Genomic DNA, 21024 nt, shown 5'->3' with positions numbered 1-21024 from the left:
GTCAGTTTTCACTGTTCATTCATTGTTCACGTATTGTTCATGTCAGTTTTGCACTGTTCATGCACTGTTTACTATCAGTATTCACTGTTCATTACTATTTATTTAAGTAGATGTTTTTAAATTTAGAGATGAAATATAGTGTGTTTGGATAGGAAAAACTACATCTCATATGTATTGTGTAGTACAAATGAGATGAAAACAAAACATCTCATATGTATTGTGTAACTAAACCGAGCCTAAAGGCCATCATCGGACAATGATTTGAAGATGTTCTTGGGAGATACACCACACGCACATCACCAAATAAATTAAGAAATTTCGTGTTTACCAAAACTCTATCTAACCTCACTCAAATCCGTCTCCCCCCTAGCTTTCCATTACACCATGACAAACACTGCGCCTCAAAAGGAAGATCGATCAAACCTTAGTCCTAAATACAATAGTTAAACTCAGCTTTCGCATGGGACGGCTGCATAATTCCACCCACCTTTTCATCATTGTTTCGATTAATATTAAAATCCCCCTATGAACTATGGAAAAATTCCAGAAACTTGCCCATTGCAAGGGTATAATTTTCGATTATTATTCCTTATATTCTTTCTAATCATGTGGATAATTAGACTTCAATATTGAATATCAAATAGGACCATAAATTTCTAAAGTGAAACTATCTTCAAAGGAATTCACAGCATGATAAAACTGGTTTTTGTAAATCCAAGGTTTTTTTATTAATCTAATCGTAGTGGGCTATCACAGTTTAAGGAGTTTCTAAAATTTGTTTATCCGAATAGAATTATTCATATTAAGTTGAAGTACACATTACGCACGTGTATCATTTAATGTAGTGGAATACAGGTTGTATTTATCTTTCTGCTATTTATAACAAGCATTTGAGTTTAAAATATTATAGAAAAGCTGAATCCCACTTGCATTATCGTACTTAAAAAAAAAAGTCGTTTGCTTTTGTCATGCAGCCTCAAACTCCGAATGGTCTTCATTGCCGTATGGGAGTCATAATGTCAGATAGCGGCAGACCCAAAATAGAAAAAAAGTACCCATTGATAAAAGGAAGAATCTTATATCCGGCCGGGTTTATCTTTTCTCAAAGGCAGTCCTTCAGTAATCTAATTTCACGTAAGTGTTTCAATACGAGTACAATGAGACCGCACTCAGGAAAAATTTCCAAGAGTCACACACATATTTGATCCTTTCATATCTCTTCTTCGATCGAAAAGCAAACCCCTCGGTCCCCCATTGTGTGTCGCAGCCCCGCAGCCCATCCCAGCCCATCAGCCACCTCTCGCCCACTACGTTCGTCAGCGAGCTCCCTCTCAACACTCAGATCTCCCCCTCTCTGCCCTCCAAATCTCACATTCACCTAAGTGTGAATTGAAGACAACGACAACAATAATACCCAGAAAGTGTTCCTTCAAGAGCCAGCAAAATCCATACATCTGGTTTCCTGAATATTCACTCTCTTCAATACCATCATGGTCACTCTCAAATTTTGTATTTTGTGGTTCCTTTGATCTGGGCATTTCAGCTGAGACGGAGTTGAGCTTTTGTGCTATATACGAGTGTTGCATTGGACAGTTTAATTTCTAGGTTTCCCCGGTTGGGTATTCTGGTGGTTTTTTCCTTTCCTTTTTAACGTCCAAAAACATCGGCGTCGGTGCTAAGAAACTGGAAGCACAGAGGATTGGAGTATCTCCTTTTGTTTCCCATGTGAATGAATGTATTGTAAATTTAGTGTAATTTTTGAGGTGGCAGCATATGTGTAGAAGGCTATTAAACAAAGAAAATCAGCCCAACCGCTTTGGAGCGGAACTCTTGATAAAAGCTAATAGCAATTCACAAAAGAAAGCGGAGGAAAACATCACAAAATGCAAATGCAATTACAAACATCCAGCTCATGGGCCACGAAATGCCGATCCAATTGGCATTCGCAAAACAGAGAGACGCATCCCATTGGCACCCGCTCGGCGTATAAGAGAAGAGACGTAACCCAGAACAAACGATGCCCCCCGCCCCCCGCCCCCCGCCCCCCCCCTTCTTTTGGAATATAGAGACAGATAGGCATCCCCTGCTATCTCCGTAATCTTGAATTGTTTTGGCCAATTAAAACAAAACCAGTATTATTATTAAACCATTATTTCCACTTTCTCCTTCCTCTAAAGGTCAAAATTTATAAAAAAAAAAAAAAAAATTATTAAACCATTATTTTAAGTAAATAATTCAAGTCCTGATTCCAAAGGGAGGAGCAGCAGCAGCAGCAGCCTTCTTCTGAAACAAGCGGATTAATTTATTGTAATATCAAAACCATGTGAATCCATTCCTCCATCACAATACAAATAACCCAACAAAAATCTTCTGCAGAAAGCATGCCAGATTGCCAATAATACATGCTGCCCCCCCTCCTCTACTACTTCTTCTGGACCTGCTTTCACATCTATCTCCCTCCCTCCTACGTTTCCAGAGCCTTTGGTTACCTGTGGCTGAACCAATTTCTGAGAGCTTAAATCAAACCTCAATGCATGTAAATTAAAATAACCATTAGAAATTTGTCCTGTCGGTAGCTTGGGCTGAAATAGAAAAACAAAGCATTAGCGAAACTTCAGTTGAAACTACCATACATAACAATCATTTCAATGAACAGAGAAACAGAAACCATTAACAATTTCATCACACCAATATCTCAATTGGAAACATTCCATCAGTCAGATAAGCATATCCATTTGCGAAAAGAGAACCAAACCAAAAGCATCTTCAACAATAGGGGTCACTCATTACATCCCTGAAGTTCACAAAAATAATGGTAACGTATTCTTGGCAATGAGGTGATTATTATTGTAAAGAGATTAGACAACTTTTTATAAAGTACGCATACGGTATAGGCTTCCATTCTAAGGTCAGCCAAGCCAATTCAATCTAAAGATCACTTTTATGGAACCCAAACCAACAAGTGGATATCTTCTTACTAGTACGCATCGTGACTAGGTTTAGTACTCCTGTTGATATATAACCATAACAAAGTTGCAAATATAGCAACAATTGGCTCCAGGAATGTTTCCCAACTGTAGACCTGAAAAAACAAGAACAACATAGTTAAATCTACAACATAATACCAGATATCCCAAAACATTTTATTTTTTAATGAGTATTGGAGATCCCAAAACTCATGCTCAAGAGAACAACACGAATGATACAAAAGCATAGTTCAAAACGCGTAACTCTATACTTAACAACGTGAACATGAGGAAAGTGTCGCACCATAACCTCCATCTCTTTCACAGCCACGATAGCAAAGGTAAGGGGCAGAGACAATATTGGACATGCGAGCATGGGCTTAAAACATCCCTCGTGCCATAAGAAAAGAAAAAATCAAACGGGTCGAAAACAATGTAGAAATCAGAAACAAATCTATAAATTTTATAGCACATCCAAGACACAAGATATGAGAATGGTCAGGGAGGGAGGAATGGAAATCGGGAAAACTATATGCTTTTGACTCATAATCCACAAGTCTACTTGAAGCTCTGAACCAAAAAGGAGGGAAGAAAAGTAGTATAGAAGATTGTATGAGCGATTTCGTTGTGTTGAGCCTGTGTCGTTACAGGTATTTCAAGTGGTTGATGACTCTGCATATCCCCGTCACATCGCGCTTAACCGAGAAAACAAAATTTGATTAAGTAACCGAGAAAAAAAAATAGAAGTTGGAACTCAACCTAGATTTAACATAAGCAGGTAAAGATATCTCTACAATGGTTGTACGAATTGCAATCATGTCCTCACCCTTACAGAACTTGGTATCTGCCAGGTTGAGCTCCACCAGGTAGTTGTAATGCCTGGTTAGTGATGTCTTCCAAAACGCGTTTTAATTCTGATTTAGCTCTCTTCACAGACTGTTCAGTAGGGCCCTCAATGAACAAGTAAAGCTTACGTTCTCCTGGTCCTGCTACCTTACCTGACGGGAAATACTGCCCCTGGTAGTAATAGCGGCTCCAGTCCACTCTGAAATAGGGCCCAAAGTTTCCTTGTGGGTAACCTTCCATCGGGCATTCTGAGGAAAATCGTTTATCTCCAATTCTGCCTCATAGTGTTCCGGCATAGCATCAGCTTGAATTTTTGCCAAATTTTGCTGCAAGTTGAGAGCAGCAGCAATGGCTGCTGCTCGAGCTGCCCCCGCAGCATCATTGGCAACAACAGGCAGGCCAGTCCCAGTCACAACTGCTGTTGTTCCAGGAATTGTTAGACCCATTACGCCTGGCAGTGTAACAGGCAGTCCACCATTGGGAAGCAGTTGGGCAGCAGAGACAGGCGTTGGCATAGAAGGTGTACTGACTTTGGAGGCAGCAGCGATTATCTGAGCTAAGGCAGCCTGCTGCGATATGTCACCACCTGCCTTCCTTATACCTTCATCTTCGTCTTCTGAGTCTGTCTTGTCCTCCTCAAAACCATATTCTTTGGCTTGTGCTTTCTTTGCTGCTCTCCTCACTTCATCTTCCTCTTCATTAAATTTAAAACCACTTCCACCATAACCAGTCCCATGGGCTTGCTCAAGTCCCTGATTTACTTTTGCCATAAAACTATAAGAAAGAGCTTTCAGGTCATCAGGAACAGCTTGCTCAGAGAGTTCCAATGCCTTTACAAGATCTGGTGCATATCTTGCATCGTCCTCGGAGATAAATGTGATAGCACAGCCTTTCCGACCAGCTCGACCTGTACGACCAACACGGTGGACATAGTCTTCATAGTGGTTTGGAACGTCAAAGTTGATCACCAATTCAAGCTCCTTCACGTCTAACCCCCTGGCAGCAATACTTGTTGCAATCAACAAATTGCAAACGTTGCTTTTAAAGTCAGAAATGGTGGATTCTCTATCTGTCTGATCCTTAGCCCCATGCAGTGAGAGGCAAGGATAACCATGCCTGAGGAGATCCTTGAACAAAGCATCACACTTCTCCTGTGAGTGGACAAAAATCAAAATTTTTCCTTTCTCATACCATTCACCGAGTATTTCCAACAATCTAAAGAACCTCTCATTTTCCGGCCTCACCTCAACCAACTGCGATATGTCCTTGTTCACAACACTTCTACCACCAACTTGTATCTCTACAGGCTTGTTTAACACTTTCCGCGCCAATACTTCAACTTGGCGGGGGAATGTGGCAGAGAAGAGTACTGTTTGGCGATCCGGCCGAATATTTTGCACAATTCGAGTAATTTGGGGTTCAAAACCCATGTCAAACATTCGATCAGCTTCATCCATGACCAAATAAGTGACTCTACGCAGATTTGTGATTTTCCCCCCACTGGTGCAAAGTATGTCAATCATCCTACCTGGAGTACATACAACGATATCAGTGCCCCGTTTTAAATCACTAATTTGTTGGGCAACACCAGAACCTCCATATACAGGCACACACCCGATGCCAAGCACTTTTGTAAACTTCCTTATATCACTGTGGATCTGCTGTACAAGCTCCCTTGTAGGGGCCATTATTAGCCCAATAGGTCCATCTCCAGCTACCACAGGCGGCTGGTCCTTGATATGCCTCAACATTGGCAGCACAAACGCAAGGGTTTTGCCCGAGCCAGTTTTGGCAATGCCAACGCAGTCTCGACCACTCATAATTATAGGCAGAGCCTGAGCTTGAATTGGCATTGGCTTTTCATAGTTAAGCTTCTTTATTGTCTCCAAGATTTTACCTGTAAGTCCAGTTTGGTGCCATGTTTTGACCGGCTTTGGCACATCCTTACCGTGTATCTTCAATTCCAATTGTTTCCGGTAAGCAGCAACGTCTTCAGAAGTCATCTTTGATATCTCTTTCACTTCAATGTAGAAATTTTTCCGGAATGGTTGATAATCAATCTTCGAGTGGTCAACTATTGAAAGCTTCTCCGCTTTTGTCTTCTTCACCCTTTTCATGAACTCATCATCGTCTTCATCTTCCAAAGTATCCTCATCATTATCAGGGTCACCATAATCTGACTCGGAATCTTCGCCCTGCATTATTCGACCCATAGATTTATTTGAAGCCTTCAGTGGCTGTTGACCGTTACTTCCTTCATGCTCCTTATCTTTGTTATTCAAGTCAACAATCTTATCATTAGCATTTGAAGGAGCCAAACTATCTTTTAGCTTCTCAACCTCAGGCAACACCATAGAATTCATGAAGGCATCCAATGGGTCGATTTCATCATCCTCGGCAGAAACATCAACCACCTCCTGTGAAGTGGATGTCACGTTTCCATTGTGAGAATCAACCAACACTGAATCACCAGCTTGTTCGGTTGTAGGCTTGGCATCTTCACCAACATCCATGTCCGTCTCCAATTTTCCCGGTGCTTCTTCATCGTCAGATTCCCCTTCAAGAGTCCAGGTCTTGCCAGACATAGGTTCATGAGCATCCGCTTCCCCACGTTTTTCTCTCTCAGCTTCTTCCTTCACTCTCCTCAACTCTTGCCACTCCTGCACTCTCCTCCTTCGCTTCTCCATTTCCTCATCCAATCTCTTCTGCTCGTCCTCTAACTCCTCTTCACGTGTCGCTTTCTTCTCTATCTTCTCCGAGTCATCATCACCGTTCTTTCTCCTTGGGATCTCTTCACTGTCGTCCCTGTGTTTGCGAGGCCTGCTGCTACTCCGTTCACGATCTCTCTCCCTGTGATCACCGTCATCTCTCCTATGCCGCTTCCTATCACGCTCCCTGTGCTCATCCTCGTCATTGCTGTGATCACTATCAGCCGCTCGCCGCTTCTCCCTGTCACGCATTCTCCTCTCCTTCTCTCTCTCTCTTTCACGCTCCCTCCTTTCCCTTTCCTTCTCTCTTTCCCTCTCCCTCTCCCTCTCCTCTCTATCACGTTCTCTCTTCTCTCGTTCCCTTTCCCTCTCCCTTTCTTTCTCCCTCGCCCTCTCCCTCTTCTCTTTCTCTCTCTCTTTCTCCCTCTCCCTCTCTCTATCTTCCCTCTCTCTTTCCCTCTTCTTCTCTCTCGCTCTTTCCTTCTCATCATCCCGACTCCGCGTTCTATGCTTCTCCCTCTCCCTCTCCCTCTCCCTATCATGCATTCCATCAGAATCACTACTCCTCTCTCTCTCGGATCGCCGACTATCACGGTTCCTCTTCTCCTTGTGCTTATCCCCGTTCCTCTCCTTATCTCTTTCTCTATCCCGGTCCCGGTGGCTCCGCTTCAAATCCTCCTCGCTCCTCTCCGAATCCTCCCTCCTAGACTTATGTTTCCCCTCATCCATTGCTTCTTCCTACTGAATTTACAGATCAAAACTCACAAACAAACAAACTAGAAATCATATAATTAGACCGAAAACTGTATGCTAAAAGCAATTACGAGTGGCTGAGTTTGTGAGAGACCTGAATCAAAGACCTGAAGGAGAAAATCTAGAAAACCCGCGAAATCAAACTCCCAAGCCTCGAAAAATTCGAAGGAGAGAGAATCAAGTAGAGCAATGAAACCAGATAGAAATTTTAGAAAGCCCTAATCCTTCCCGTTTTGGTCGAATAAATAAGTGGGCAGCGTAACCAGGGAGAATCACGATGGGACGGACCCCACTGGACTGATTGTTGGACTGCGTTAACTAAGAAGTGATGGGCCGTTTAGCGCAGCCCAATTCAAGTTTAGAATACTTGGACTCGTTATTTTATAACGAGGCATTATATTTATAGAAGAAAAATTTTATTCATTATTTTTACACATTATATACTATATACTTTTTTATTTTTTTTATTAAATGTGTGGTATATAGATTATAAGTAGAAAAATTTAATTAGTTTAAGAAGAATAAAACAAACAAAAACTTATAAAAAAAACTTTTTTAAAAAAAAAAGTGTTATGATGTGTGGAGATGATAAGTAGCAAAACTTGTTTATAAAAATATATAAAACTTAGAGAAATAATATTTGCAGTCGTGGAGTGCACAAGTGTCGCGTAATCTATTTAAAAAATTAAGTAAATAAGGAATCCACATAAAAAATTAATTTTTTAATAGTAGACCTCACTCTTTTTCAAAACAGTTTTGCAGCTCTTGCACACTCCACAACTATATGTAGCATTACTCTAAAACTTATGCAATGAATCTTGATAGAGTAAATCTACAAAGTAATATAGTTTGATGTGGTACATTAAATTGTAAAGTTATTTGTATCATAAAATAGATCTAACGGATTATATGAAGACACATTATTCTGTGAATTTAATTTTGTATAATTCTTTTATATCTGTAGCAATACTTCTCTAATATGGCTAAATTTGATATATCATATATATTTTATAACAAAGAAACCTTAATAACTTGATGTATCACGATAAATCACATTAATTTAGAAACTTTATTTATATAAGACCTCTTTGCGAAACAAACATTATATTCCTCGTAACACCTAAGTGTAGCAATTGACTAATATTGTTAATGTAATAGATAGATGATAATGACCCTACAACATCAACCATAAAAACAATTTATAAATCATTAGCACGAAAAGAATATTTCGTCTGAATTAAATGTTATAATTTAGCAAGATAATAAGGTACGTACGTATCAAGATAATAACACCCTAAATCGTCTGTAATATGTGATTGGTTAAATATAGCAAGATAATAAGGCACGTATCAAAATCCCCACCATATAATTAATATAAGATATATAGATCTTATTATAATTATTTCTCAAAATTCTGACTCGATCCCACCTTATTGTTCCTCGTCTTCGTCCCTGTTGGAGGTTGCTAGCTCCTGTCGAAGTGAGTTATTTTTAATGTATATGTCCTACTTTTTTTTTTTTTTTCTTTTTTATATGCATTGGCGGTTTAAACATGATGTAATGATATTGGTCGGCTGTTAATTAATTTGTACTAGAAAGCCTAGGTAGGTGATAAAATGGAGAACCGATCTCCTCGATCCGATATTATATGAAAATTAATTAATTGGTGAAATTAATTAAGCATTATCCATTAACTACTAATTAAATATTGATTAAACAGCTGGAAGAGTAGCGTTATATATATATATATATATATATATATATATATATATATATATAAGAATTGGTAGCACAAAATTGGTGGGCCGACCAGATCAAAACTTTGAGAAAATTCAATTAATTAGTACGGTACGGTCTATCAAACATTAATTCTATCTCATGCTCTCAGACACACACATATATTATATATAACAACAAACATTTTTCTACTAATATGCAGATAGCCCAGTGGACTCTCTCTCTCTCTCTCTCTCTCTCTCTTAAAATTATATATATACACACACGAGACAATTCATGATGTGCAGCACCACCACCACCACGACCACGACTTGGTGCGGTGCAAAATGGAAAAATGATCGGCCTGATCATGATTCCAACGTCAATCAACAGTAGTACTGCACCATGATCATCTTTTACATATAGTAATTCCTAGCTACTTCCTGCATGCTAGCTTGTTCATGATATTTCTTCCCCATATTCATAAATTGCTACATATGGAGAAAAAAAATGATAGAAGAAGAAGAAATAAATATAATAGAATTTTCTCCATACATTGGTCAAAGGATGATCTAATTCTCTTATAAATTCTAGAGATCATCAGAGAGATCAAAGAGAGCCCATGACTTAGGACTACTTAAATAGATTAATATTAGAGATTAATCGATCAAGCAAGCTATATATATAAATATTATATATATATATATAGATATAGAAAGAATATTTATATATATATAGATATAGAAAGCTTGATCGATCTACATCATGATTAATAGCCAAAGTACTTTATAATAACTAGCTTGGCATTTAAGGCAAAAATTTAGCCACTAGAGAAATATAGCTAGCTAGGGGCCAGGCTGCATGCATGTTTCATTAATACTGGCATGCAATTAATGCATCAAACGATCCAAATTAACCAATTGCCAAGCAAATTATAGCATCGTCGACCGATCTAATTTATGAATTGGTTAAAAAATTATTCATCCATCCCTAGTTAGTACTACTACTACTACTATAATTAATGCACAGATTGAAGCACATAATAAAGAAAACATGATGCATTAATAATCTTGTTAGTCTCTCGTCTCAGCAAATATATAATTAACTATATACTAAAATTAAAGAGCATCTGATCTATTCAAAGTACCTAGCAGCTAGCTGGAAAGTCCACGTGATCTTATCCTTTGGTATTAATTACGTGATACAAAAGTTTTTCAAAATGATCTATATACTAGCATTTAATTTATTCCAACTTGCAAAAAGAGATCTAAGAAATTAATTAGAAACTAAAATTTTTTATCAGTGCCTCTTTTTTCTCTGTAAACATATCATGATGTTTTGACATTTAATTTGCAACTGACAGCATGCAAGTAATTTACTACTGAACGTTAATTTTCTAGCTACTTTCTACCGCTCATGCATGTAACGTTTGATTGGTGATCAGCCAATTAATAGTACTCTAAGTTGGCAGAAGAGACTGGCAAGTTCAGATAGAGACACTTGGTGATCTTGCAACACTACAAATTGATCCTCAAACTTCAGATGGAAGAACAAGCTAGGGTTTTACGCTGTTGAGGAACAAGCTAATTTTGGGGTTCTTCACTGTGCTTTTTACATGTTGGTTAAGTAGAAAATCTACTGAATGTATAAAAAAGATGGGGGAGAACACATGAATATGGCTTCACGCATGCATGACGCAGGATAAGCGAAGAGTACTAGCTACCATTTGCAGCATGGGGATCGGAGGGGTCTTCAGCAGGTTCATGCATCTACCATATATATAATATAGACCATATATAGATGTACCCACCCACACACACAAATATATATATAGATATATATATATATATATATATAAATGAACAAATTAAGAGCTGATTGTTAAAAAGGAGGAGTATCAACAGTTTCATATATATTTGTGTAAATTAAAGAAACTATATATTAATAAACTTATTCTTATATTCAATCATTAAATTTATAAACAGGAAAAAGGCATTTGATGAAGTGCGCACGCAGCATCATAGAGATGGAATTAAAGACACTAATAAGCTAGCGCCCGGCCTAGCTGCCCTATATTTATATGCCATCATAGACATGATTAATTGCTGTATATATGTTTCCTCAATACATGCAATTCTAGCTAGCTGGCCCTCATATATATGTGAATAAACACCTAAAACTTGCTCAACTAAGCAGAGATATTAAGAAAGATCGAAAAAAAAAATGACATCGGAAAGATCAAGAGGGAGATCATGAAGGCCTAGAAAAAAGAAAATGGTTTCTCATGACTGACCTCCGAGAAGTCTGCAGATCAATCCTTAATTGGTTAATTTGCTTTTAACTGGAGAAACCCTTTCTTGTTCTTTGCCGAGAGACAAGTTGAGATCAGGACTAATATCACGTTGGATATATCACGAACAATTTTTAACTAAAAAGCTGAAGGAAACTTTACAGGGTGATCTCTTGATCTGACCATATATGATCTTCTTAATTCTCCTCCTAGCTAGCTTCTCCAATATCCCTGATAATTACTCAAGTCTAACATTTCCAGTATTATATATATATCTCACTTGGAATCAAGACCAATTAAAATGGAGGCCTTGGAGCAGTACTACTCCCAGTACCCCAGCCAAACAGATCACCCGAAAATGGAAAATTCCCCATATTCCCAGCTCCCATACTAGAAAGAGAAACAGTACCTCCACCCCCACCCTCCCCAAGGAGCCCCCCGCCTCCAGTCACTCCCGAAGGCTGTGATGCAGTGGGTCGGACTTGCACGGCCCCAGCTTCCTCCACATCCAAAGATAGACGTTCGAACACGGCGTTGGCAAACGACGCAGCCATCAAAACCACCGGACCCGAGGCCATTAAGGGTCCCACTACACTTCCCCCAACTACCTGTCCCTGTGCACCAGACAAAAATATTGACAACCCCCCAGCACCAGGAGGTGCCGGAGGTGGGAGCACGGTCCCCGAAAGAGACAGAATCTCGAACCTCCCGTGCAGCGTCACCACACTCCCCGGTGCCGGAGCCGCAGGTTGCCGCAGAGTAACGTTCGCCACCATCCCAGTTCCGCTGAGCACACAGACTCCTCTCCCTCTTCTCCTCGCAAAATTCGAAACGCTCTCCACGATATCGGCGGCATTCGACACCTCCAGGACGTGGGATCGGAGGGCGCTGGGGCTGTCCCGCGTTACGATAATCGGTGGCTTCGGCTTGTTCTTCGAGCCTTGAGGACGGCCGCGTGGTCTGCGAGTGGAAGTGGTGGCTGCACCGGAGCTACTAGTGGCTTGGGCATCGGCGTCGGGCATCTGGTCTCGATCAGAGGAGTTGTTGGAATCAGAGGTTTGCTGGGAGCTGGGTTGATGCTGAGGGTTAATAGTAGAAATGGGCGGTCTCCGGAGGTGCAGTTCGGGTATGAGCAAGTGATGAAAGTAGCCAGAACCAGTCTGATTTGCTTCATTGTAACCAGCCATGGCCACATCTACTCTCCCTCCCACCACTTTTTTCTGTAGCCGTGTGGCGGAACTCTCTCTGATCTTAGACTCAAAGCAAAGAGACAAAGCTCGATCGAGAACGTAAGAGAAGGAGCTACTGTTTTCTCACGCAGGACTATAAAATCCAAATCTTTATCCCAAAATGAAAATAATAAGTTGTGGAACTCACATACCAACAACGGAAAAAGTTTTTCCGGGATTTTAGATCTGACTTCCGATACGTCAATATATCGAGCCGTGGGAGGGCTATTATTGGGGAATAATCCGTTACGAGTTCTGAAACAACATAACCTGAAGGGATCTTCGCGCACAGTCTTCCGTACCAATCAACAAAAACTGAAACTTGCGCAGTTACATCAAATCCCCAGCCAAGTCTGTAATTCGAAGTACTATGCTTAATTCGTTCAGAGCTTTTGCACTTGGTATTTGTCGCCAATCAAACCCAGAACTTTCTTGTCCCTTTTTTTGGGCAGGGAATCAAATCCCAAAACCAGAAAGAGTTGGCTCCCGACAAGTCCTGCGCAGCTGTTTCTACCATTTAGATGAACCAGATCGTAGAGAGAAATGAGAAAGAAATTGCCGTAGTCAAAGATTAGAAGAAATTAAAGTCCGTTTGTACTGTTAAAAAATTAAGGTCTCCTTTATTTTCAGAAAACATCTCATCTCATTTCATTTTATTTCATTTTATTATTACAATTTTTTTAAATCTTCGTATAAAATAAAATAAATAATTCAATATTTTCAAATCTCAAAATAAAAATAATATTAAAAAATATATTCTAATAATATTTTATTCAACTTTTTAATTTTAATCTCATCTCATCTCTGAAAACAAACGAGTCCTAAAGTGTTGTATGAGTTGAGGTTAGAATTAAAAAATTAAATAAAATATTATTAAAATATATTTTTTAATATTAATTTTTATTTTAAATTTTAAAAAAATTAAATTATTTATTTTATTTTATATAAAAATTTCAAAAAATTATAATGGTAATATAGGAAGTGTTTAAAGTTCTCAAAACTTTGAGTTTTAGAGTTCATTTGTTTTCAGAGATGAGATGAGATGAGATTAAAGTTAAAAAGTTGAATAAAATATTGTTATAATATATTTTTTAATATTATTTTTGTTTTGAAATTTGAAAAAGTTGAATTGTTTATTTTATTTTATGTGGAGATTTGAGAAAGTTGTAATGATAAAGTGAGATGAGATGAGATGTTTTCTGAAAATAAAAGAGACTTTAATATTAAAAGCAAATCAGGCCTGATGTTGATTCGTACGATCGGAGATGAGACGAGAATAATTGAGATAAAATTTAAAAATAAAATAAAATATTATTTTTTAATATTATTATTATTTTAAAATTTAAAAAATAAATAAATTATTTATTATATTTTATATAAAATTATAAATTTTCCCAGATAGGTTTCACCGTCGAGCTGTGGAAAAGTGAAAGAAAAGGAATTTTAAAGAAGCAACCATGAAATTCTTCCGAGAAATTCACGCGGTCCGGTGACGGTGAAAGGAGTTATGAGTGGGAAGAGAAAATTATGCGAGAGCTTTGAGGAGAAAACAGTGAAAATGCGTGCGGTAAAATTAAAGAAGAATCCAAGCAAATATGAAGACAGAAAAAGGCTCTGCCCGCCGCCCGGTGAGAAAGACTTCCCCCACCCCTTTCTTTCCAGCGCGTTTATATTTTTGTTCGTACTTGTATTTTGTTTCTACGCGGGCCGAGAGCGATCCTTTCCTTCCTGTCTAGGGTTTATCCACCCACTCTTTCCGATACGAAATTTATTTGTTTTTACAACACATTTTATTTATCTCATCTCATTTAATTATTATAATTTTTAAATTTTTTTATAAAAATAAAATAAATAATTTAATTTTTTAAATCTCAAAATAATAATAATATTAACAAATATTTTATAACAATATTTTATTTAATTTTTAATTTTTATCTCAATTTCTCTCATCTGCAAAAATAAACAATACCTAATTTTCAAATTATCAAAAAAAATAAAAAATAAAAAAGTATCCTTTTCAAATATACTAAAGGAAATTATTTTTTCTCTTTTATAATTAATGATGACAATATTTAAGGCAAATAACATTATTGTTTAGAGAAAGATAACTATTTTAGTTATTAAAGGATTATACAAAAAGCTTTGTTCGTCACAAAATAATTCCACAAAAATAAACTTACGAATTGACAAGATTTCACGTGATATGTTAAATCTACTTTATATAATAAAAGTAGTTTACAATCTAATATACCATATTAAATAACGCCAATTTGTATATTTACTTTTGTGAATTCTCTTTATAACTAAAATATTTCTCTTACATAAAAAGTAAGTTAAATTGACGTATCTTGATATAATACGTTAAATTATAAAGTTACTTAATATATATATATACAATTAAGTTGAATTAGTATTAAAAAAAAAAAAAAGCTAATAAAGGTTTACAAAAGACCTTCTACCTACATAAATGTTGTTATAATTTATATTCCATATGGTAGACTGAGTAATAATATTTCTTGTGGTGATCATCAAGGACCTGCATTGGGATCTTGGGGTGTACCAAAATTCCATCTAAATTAAACTTGGGATACCATTCGGGACTAACATATATATATATATATATATATATATATATATATATATATATCTGATCGGTTTGGGTTTCATAAGTTCAAAGAAAACGTTAGTCTCCTACCTTAATTCACAACTAGTTAAGATGGTCGATCTCCATGCGCACATTAGATTATGAGCAGCTTGATATTGACAATGGAATTTCCTTTAAAAAAAAAAAATGGAATTTTAACATAGGAAGGATGGCCTAAGAGCACTCTCATTGGATTAGCTAAAGTTAAAGGACATTTTTTATGAATGTAAGAGAAATTTAACTTTTAGTTATTTCATTCACATAAATCTCCATATTGGAATAGTTATTTTTTCATTATATAATAATAAACAATATAAGATGAATTTAGTTTTAATTATTCACATTAAATCTCTACATTACATTATACATTTATTCATTTTATAGTACTGAATAACTAATAAATTCAAAAATATTTAATTTTTTTAATTATGAATTTATTTTATTTTATCATATTTTACTATTCTACCTATTATATATTAATTAATAATCATATTCTTATTAAATTAATATATCACTAACTCAAATTAATATATCAATTATGATAAAATATGTAATAGAAAGAAATAGAGAGAGAAATAATTAATAAAATATATATTTGATGTATGTACAATAACTTTTAAATTTAAAAAATTTTTTAAAAATTACTGTAACTAAATTCTAAATATTTAAAATTTGACTAATTTAATATAAATATATTTATTAAATTTAACTTTTAATTACTCCAATAAAAATACTCAAGGCAAAAAGAGAGAAATTAGAAATGCTGGCCAGGATTTATCCGTACAACTCAAATTTAAAAGATGATCTAGTACGTTAAAATATAAGTGGGACCCACAGATGGAGCAAATCGATCGGTGGTCGGTGGTCGGTGGTCGGACCACTTGGAAGCTGATGTCGGCTCATGGGAACTTGGTCAACCTTATCTCTACTTTCGATATTACACATCAATACTTATCGATTTAACTAAAACCTATATATATATATATATATATATATATATATATATATAATAAATAAGAAATGAAAGGTAATTTTGACGCTCCCAACTCCGCCGTCCACTTCCTGATCAGAAAATGGAAAAGGTAATTTTGTGCCCCCCCACCGCCCCCAAGTTAGTCCCCAACCACACGTAGACTTACTCATGAAGAGTGTTGATGATCTCCGTCACTTTAGATGTTGCATGGGCATATCCAAGAGATAGATTTATATAAATATATATATATATATACCCACTTACTTAGTTCCACATAATCATGACATGTCAGCATCCATCGTTTTACTTACTAATTGTGTGGCTCTCAAACTCCCCCTTCATCATTGGGATCATTTCTTCCCCACCCTAGCTCAACAATAATACCAACTATATTTTGCATACTTGCGTCATGTTAATGATGCGACACCATTATTTATTTTGTGGTAGATCAATCAATAAAATGTTACTAATTTTTTTCTAAAATAAAAAGAGCATGTATAATTCACTTTCTCAATATCTCATTTTATAGAAAAGCAAATTCAAAAGAGAGATTTTCATATTATTAATTTTGTGCAACTATCAATCTATAATTGCACATTTAAGCTCGACTATCACCTTGAGATTAGTTCAAGTGGTGAAAGTTTTGGTCTTGAGGTATCACTCCCTTCAAGATCTAAGGTTTAAACATCTTGTGGATACAAACAATCCTTTGGGATCATATCTCATAGTGAAAAATTAACAATTTCACCAATTCCGTGTAGAAAAATTTTAGAATATGCAATGCACAGGACCAAGATTTATTCTACAATGATGGGTCCAAAGGGCTCTTTTGGAGAGGTTCACCAACATAAAAAAAAAAAAAAAAAAAAAAAAAAAGAAAAAAAAAATTACACATTTAAGCTCGACAATAAAGATCAATGAAGTCGTCATTTCTCGTGGCATAACATCTGATATATTTGTCATCCATAAAACATGATATGGTTATAACATATATATATATATATATATATATTATGATATTACATTCTCATAAATAATAAAAGTATGTGTGTTTGCAGAAATGGCTAGAATGCCGTGGACAAAAAGAAATAAGATGCTGTTTGAAGACTATTTTGTAGCCCCTTCCATTTTGATGCAGAAAGCAAAACAAACGTGCATTGAGTTCCAACAGATGCAACACAAACAATGCACCTTGAGAAATCATGGTAATTTGGATCAGATAGACAATGCTCATTGGCATCCTCTTGAGTTAGATTGGATCAAGATAAATTGAGATATTGCAACAAGTGAAAGAGGCCATAAAATTGGAGTTAGGATTGCAGTTAGAGATTCTAAGGGGGATCTATTGGCTTCATGCATGCAACCACTAATTTTCTACACACAAGCTACTATGGTAGAGGCTAGAGGATTAATATCAGCTGTGAAGCTATGTAAAGAACTCGGTTTACAAAAAGTTATTTTTAAAGGAAATTCACTTTAGGTTGTTAATGCAGTAAGACATCATCTGCAAGAGAATGGTATGTTCCAATGCCTTGTGCAAGATGTTCACTCCATCATGGCAGATACAAGATGGGAGATTAGACATATACAAAGGAGGGCCAATCAAGTAGCTCATCAGCTACCCAACAAGCACTCCACCAAAGCTATGAGGTTATCAATATTGAGTTTATCAACCATTGTATTCGTGCTCTAGTTATGGCGGATAGAATTAGATTTGGTTTTTGTCCAAGTTTAGTAGATGTAAAACAATCTACTGTAAATGGTGAAGGTCTTGTAGTGTTTGATCATGTCATGAACAATGTAATGGCTGAATGCTACAGTAATTATTTTTGAAATGAAGTTTGAGGTTCAAAATATATATATATATATATATATGGTGTATAAAATTTTACATTATTTGAAAAGGATATATTCTTGATCAATTGAAATAAGTTTCCAATTATTTCATGTTTGTCTTTCTATCCCTATCCCGAATAATTATCTTTTAATATTAATGTGATGTCAATTATCAATGTCAGTATTAAATGAGTATGAATACGTGATGCAATGGAATCACAATTCGTGCATTAACTGTCTAAAAAAGTTGAACAGAACCGTAGAGACCTTGAATTGGAAAGATTCAAGAACCATCACGTGACATATCAGCATCAAAATTCATCATCTCAAAGAGATTAGGGGTCCCACTGCACACAAGTGGGGGAGTCGATGGAGATGTTTGAGTCTACAGCTGACGTGTGATTGTTATGCAAAAGTCCATCCATCACATCCCATTTTAGTCATTCCCCACACCCACTTTGTGTTAGTGTGTCTCCCATTATAGTCGACGCGCCGCCTTAACTAGTATTTTACACTTTCGTCTAAAGTAATGCTTGATAGGTTATATCAATATTTTGAATACGTACCGGACGTCGTATTGGTCAAGATATTAAAACGAAATATTTCAATATCAATATCATTTCGAGATAGCGTTTCAAAATAATATTTTGAGATAGTCGATATATGAATAAATTATATATATAAATATATATAAAAATTATATTTCAAAATAATAGTATATATATATAAATAAATTATATATAAATACATATATATATATAAATTATAAATAATATAGTCTGAATTAGAGGTTAAAAAATAAACTTATAATTTGAAAAAAAGAAAAGAAAAAAAAAAACACAGGTCGAAATATCGGCCGGTACCAGACGAAATATAGGTCGGTACAGGTCAAAATTTAGGCCGAAACGACCGGTACCGGCCGGTACGGCCGGTATTTTGGCCGGTACGGAACATATATAGTACCTGTACCGGCCGGACGGCCGAAACGAAAAATTTCGACCGTACCGGCCGGTACGATACGAAATTTAAAACTATGGATTATACTGCACGCATCTTTTGAAAAATAATTAAATTTATTATTAAAAAAATCATTTTATTTATTTATTTAACTTTCATATTTATTCATTTTAAAAAAAAAAAAATACAACACTTACACACTCTACAACTACAAATATTATTTCTCTTCATTTTTTTTATGATCATTTTGTTTCAAGTTAATTAAATTGATGCAATGCCGCCTGGTAACAAATTAGATAAATTTATTAATTTATAAATATTCCAAAATTTTTAAGATAGTTGGATATTAATTTAATTAAACCTTTTAATCCTCAAAAACATATCAATATACAAATGGTGGGTGATGCACAAAGGATCAAATACTGTACAATATTTAGTTATCAATTTGTTTGATTGAGTTCTTCTATTTACAAGTGTGTATAACGAACTATCAATGTCACTTATATGATAATATTTAATTTAAAATTTTTTTTTTCAAATCAAATTATGTTATGATAGCATTTTATTAGATGTACATATCATCTATACCAACTTATATATAGAATTTTCCTTGTTTAACTACATGTAGGGATTATTTTCTTTATGTTTATATACATGATCTTATGTATATAATAATAATTAATAGGTAAAGAATAAAATAGATTACATTTCTTTCAATGATATCTTCAAGTGAGGTTGACTGGCATATTATATTCCATATGAGTTTATATATCAAAGAGTCCTACATCTCCGATAGGTGTATTAGTTCATCTATTTAATTTTTAATTTCTTTTCTCATGTACTTTTTTAACACTTTTAAATATTAAAAAATATTTATTATATGATTAAAAAATATTTTCTTAATTATTAAGTAAAAAAAAAATCCAACAGGACCCACCATCGGAAGAATCCAACGGGACACATAGCATTTCTCTATATCAAAATTAATTTAATCTATTAATTAGTTCGACCGAGTTGGAAAGCTGATATTGTTCTTATTAAGCTTGGAGCCAATTATAAATATTGATATATAAACTTCTAACAATATTTAATTAGATTCTTATTTTAATTGATTATTAATTCAGATTAATTATAATAAAAAGCAAACTAGCTAGCCAGCTATTTCCAGCCAAAGTACTGACTGCGAAGCCGTCGTTTATTTTTACAATTCTTCTCAATTCATTTTATCTTATTTAATTATTATAATTTTTTTAAATTCTGATATAAAATAAAATAAATAATTCAAATTTTTAAATTTTAAAATAAAAATAATATTAAAAATATATATATTCTAACAATATTTTATTTAATTTTTAACTTTAATCTCAACTCATCTATAAAAATAAACTAGACAAAAGATCTCAATCAGAAACAATCACCTGATTACCTATGGAAATAATTATTTTTTCAAGGAATATTATAGGAATCATGACGTGAAAATTAATGAAAGTATGCATGCAGTATCACGGTTCAAACCTTAATTAAATGAGTATAATATTAATTAATACTCTATTGCCAACCAGTATTATCAATACATGCATATATATAATGGTATCTGAAAAGTTCGGTTCAACAACCACAATCTCTGTTAAATATAATTAAATATTTAAATATGGGGAACACAAAAATAAAAATCATAAAGGTACGTAACAAATGTATAAGCAGATTAAAATAAAATAATAATTAGCATGCATTATTATTTTAAGGGACATGAGCGGTCCACATTTCATTAAGGGAAAATCAAAGTTTGAATGCTTAATTTTAAAGTTTAATATAATAATAAAGAGTTTTGTTACAAATCAGCAATTGTTTACATCACACCCCGCACATGACGTGAAAATTTGTTTTTTTTTTTCGTATGGTGTGAAGATATTTTTCATAAGGTATGAGAAGAATTTTTTAATAATAAAAGGGAGAAATGATTTGTACAAGCTCTAAATAGATAAGTTTTATGCAAATCCTTATAAAAAAGTAGACTTTACCTTAAAAAATATATATATAAAAAAAAAAGTAACTTTTATTAATATGATCTATTTTTTAAAAAAATATTTATACGAGACTTGTCTA

At 35.0% G+C, this 21024-nt stretch overlaps 2 protein-coding genes across 2 annotated transcripts; both read right to left on the bottom strand.

The window, feature by feature from the left end:
• Window positions 1-2734: 2734 nt before the first annotated feature.
• Window positions 2735-7501, bottom strand: LOC121263530 (DEAD-box ATP-dependent RNA helicase 42-like). Its single transcript, XM_041166466.1, is given in 3 exon segments — window positions 2735-3082; window positions 3793-3985; window positions 3988-7501. Coding segments are annotated over 2 exon segments (3453 nt in total). The 5' UTR covers window positions 7250-7501; the 3' UTR covers window positions 2735-3082; window positions 3793-3794.
• Window positions 7502-11399: 3898 nt separating this feature from the next.
• On the bottom strand, window positions 11400-13101 carry LOC121263533 (AT-hook motif nuclear-localized protein 25-like). The gene has a single exon (XM_041166477.1). The coding sequence runs from the start codon at window positions 12464-12466 to the stop codon at window positions 11576-11578; it is 891 nt and encodes a 296-aa protein (XP_041022411.1). The 5' UTR covers window positions 12467-13101; the 3' UTR covers window positions 11400-11575.
• Between the last annotated feature and the right edge of the window lie 7923 nt (window positions 13102-21024).

This window comes from Juglans microcarpa x Juglans regia, chromosome 4S (assembly GCF_004785595.1).
Source record: "Juglans microcarpa x Juglans regia isolate MS1-56 chromosome 4S, Jm3101_v1.0, whole genome shotgun sequence".
In the NCBI taxonomy this organism is placed as follows: Eukaryota; Viridiplantae; Streptophyta; class Magnoliopsida; order Fagales; family Juglandaceae; genus Juglans; species Juglans microcarpa x Juglans regia.
This window is presented reverse-complemented; position numbering and strand designations above follow the sequence as displayed.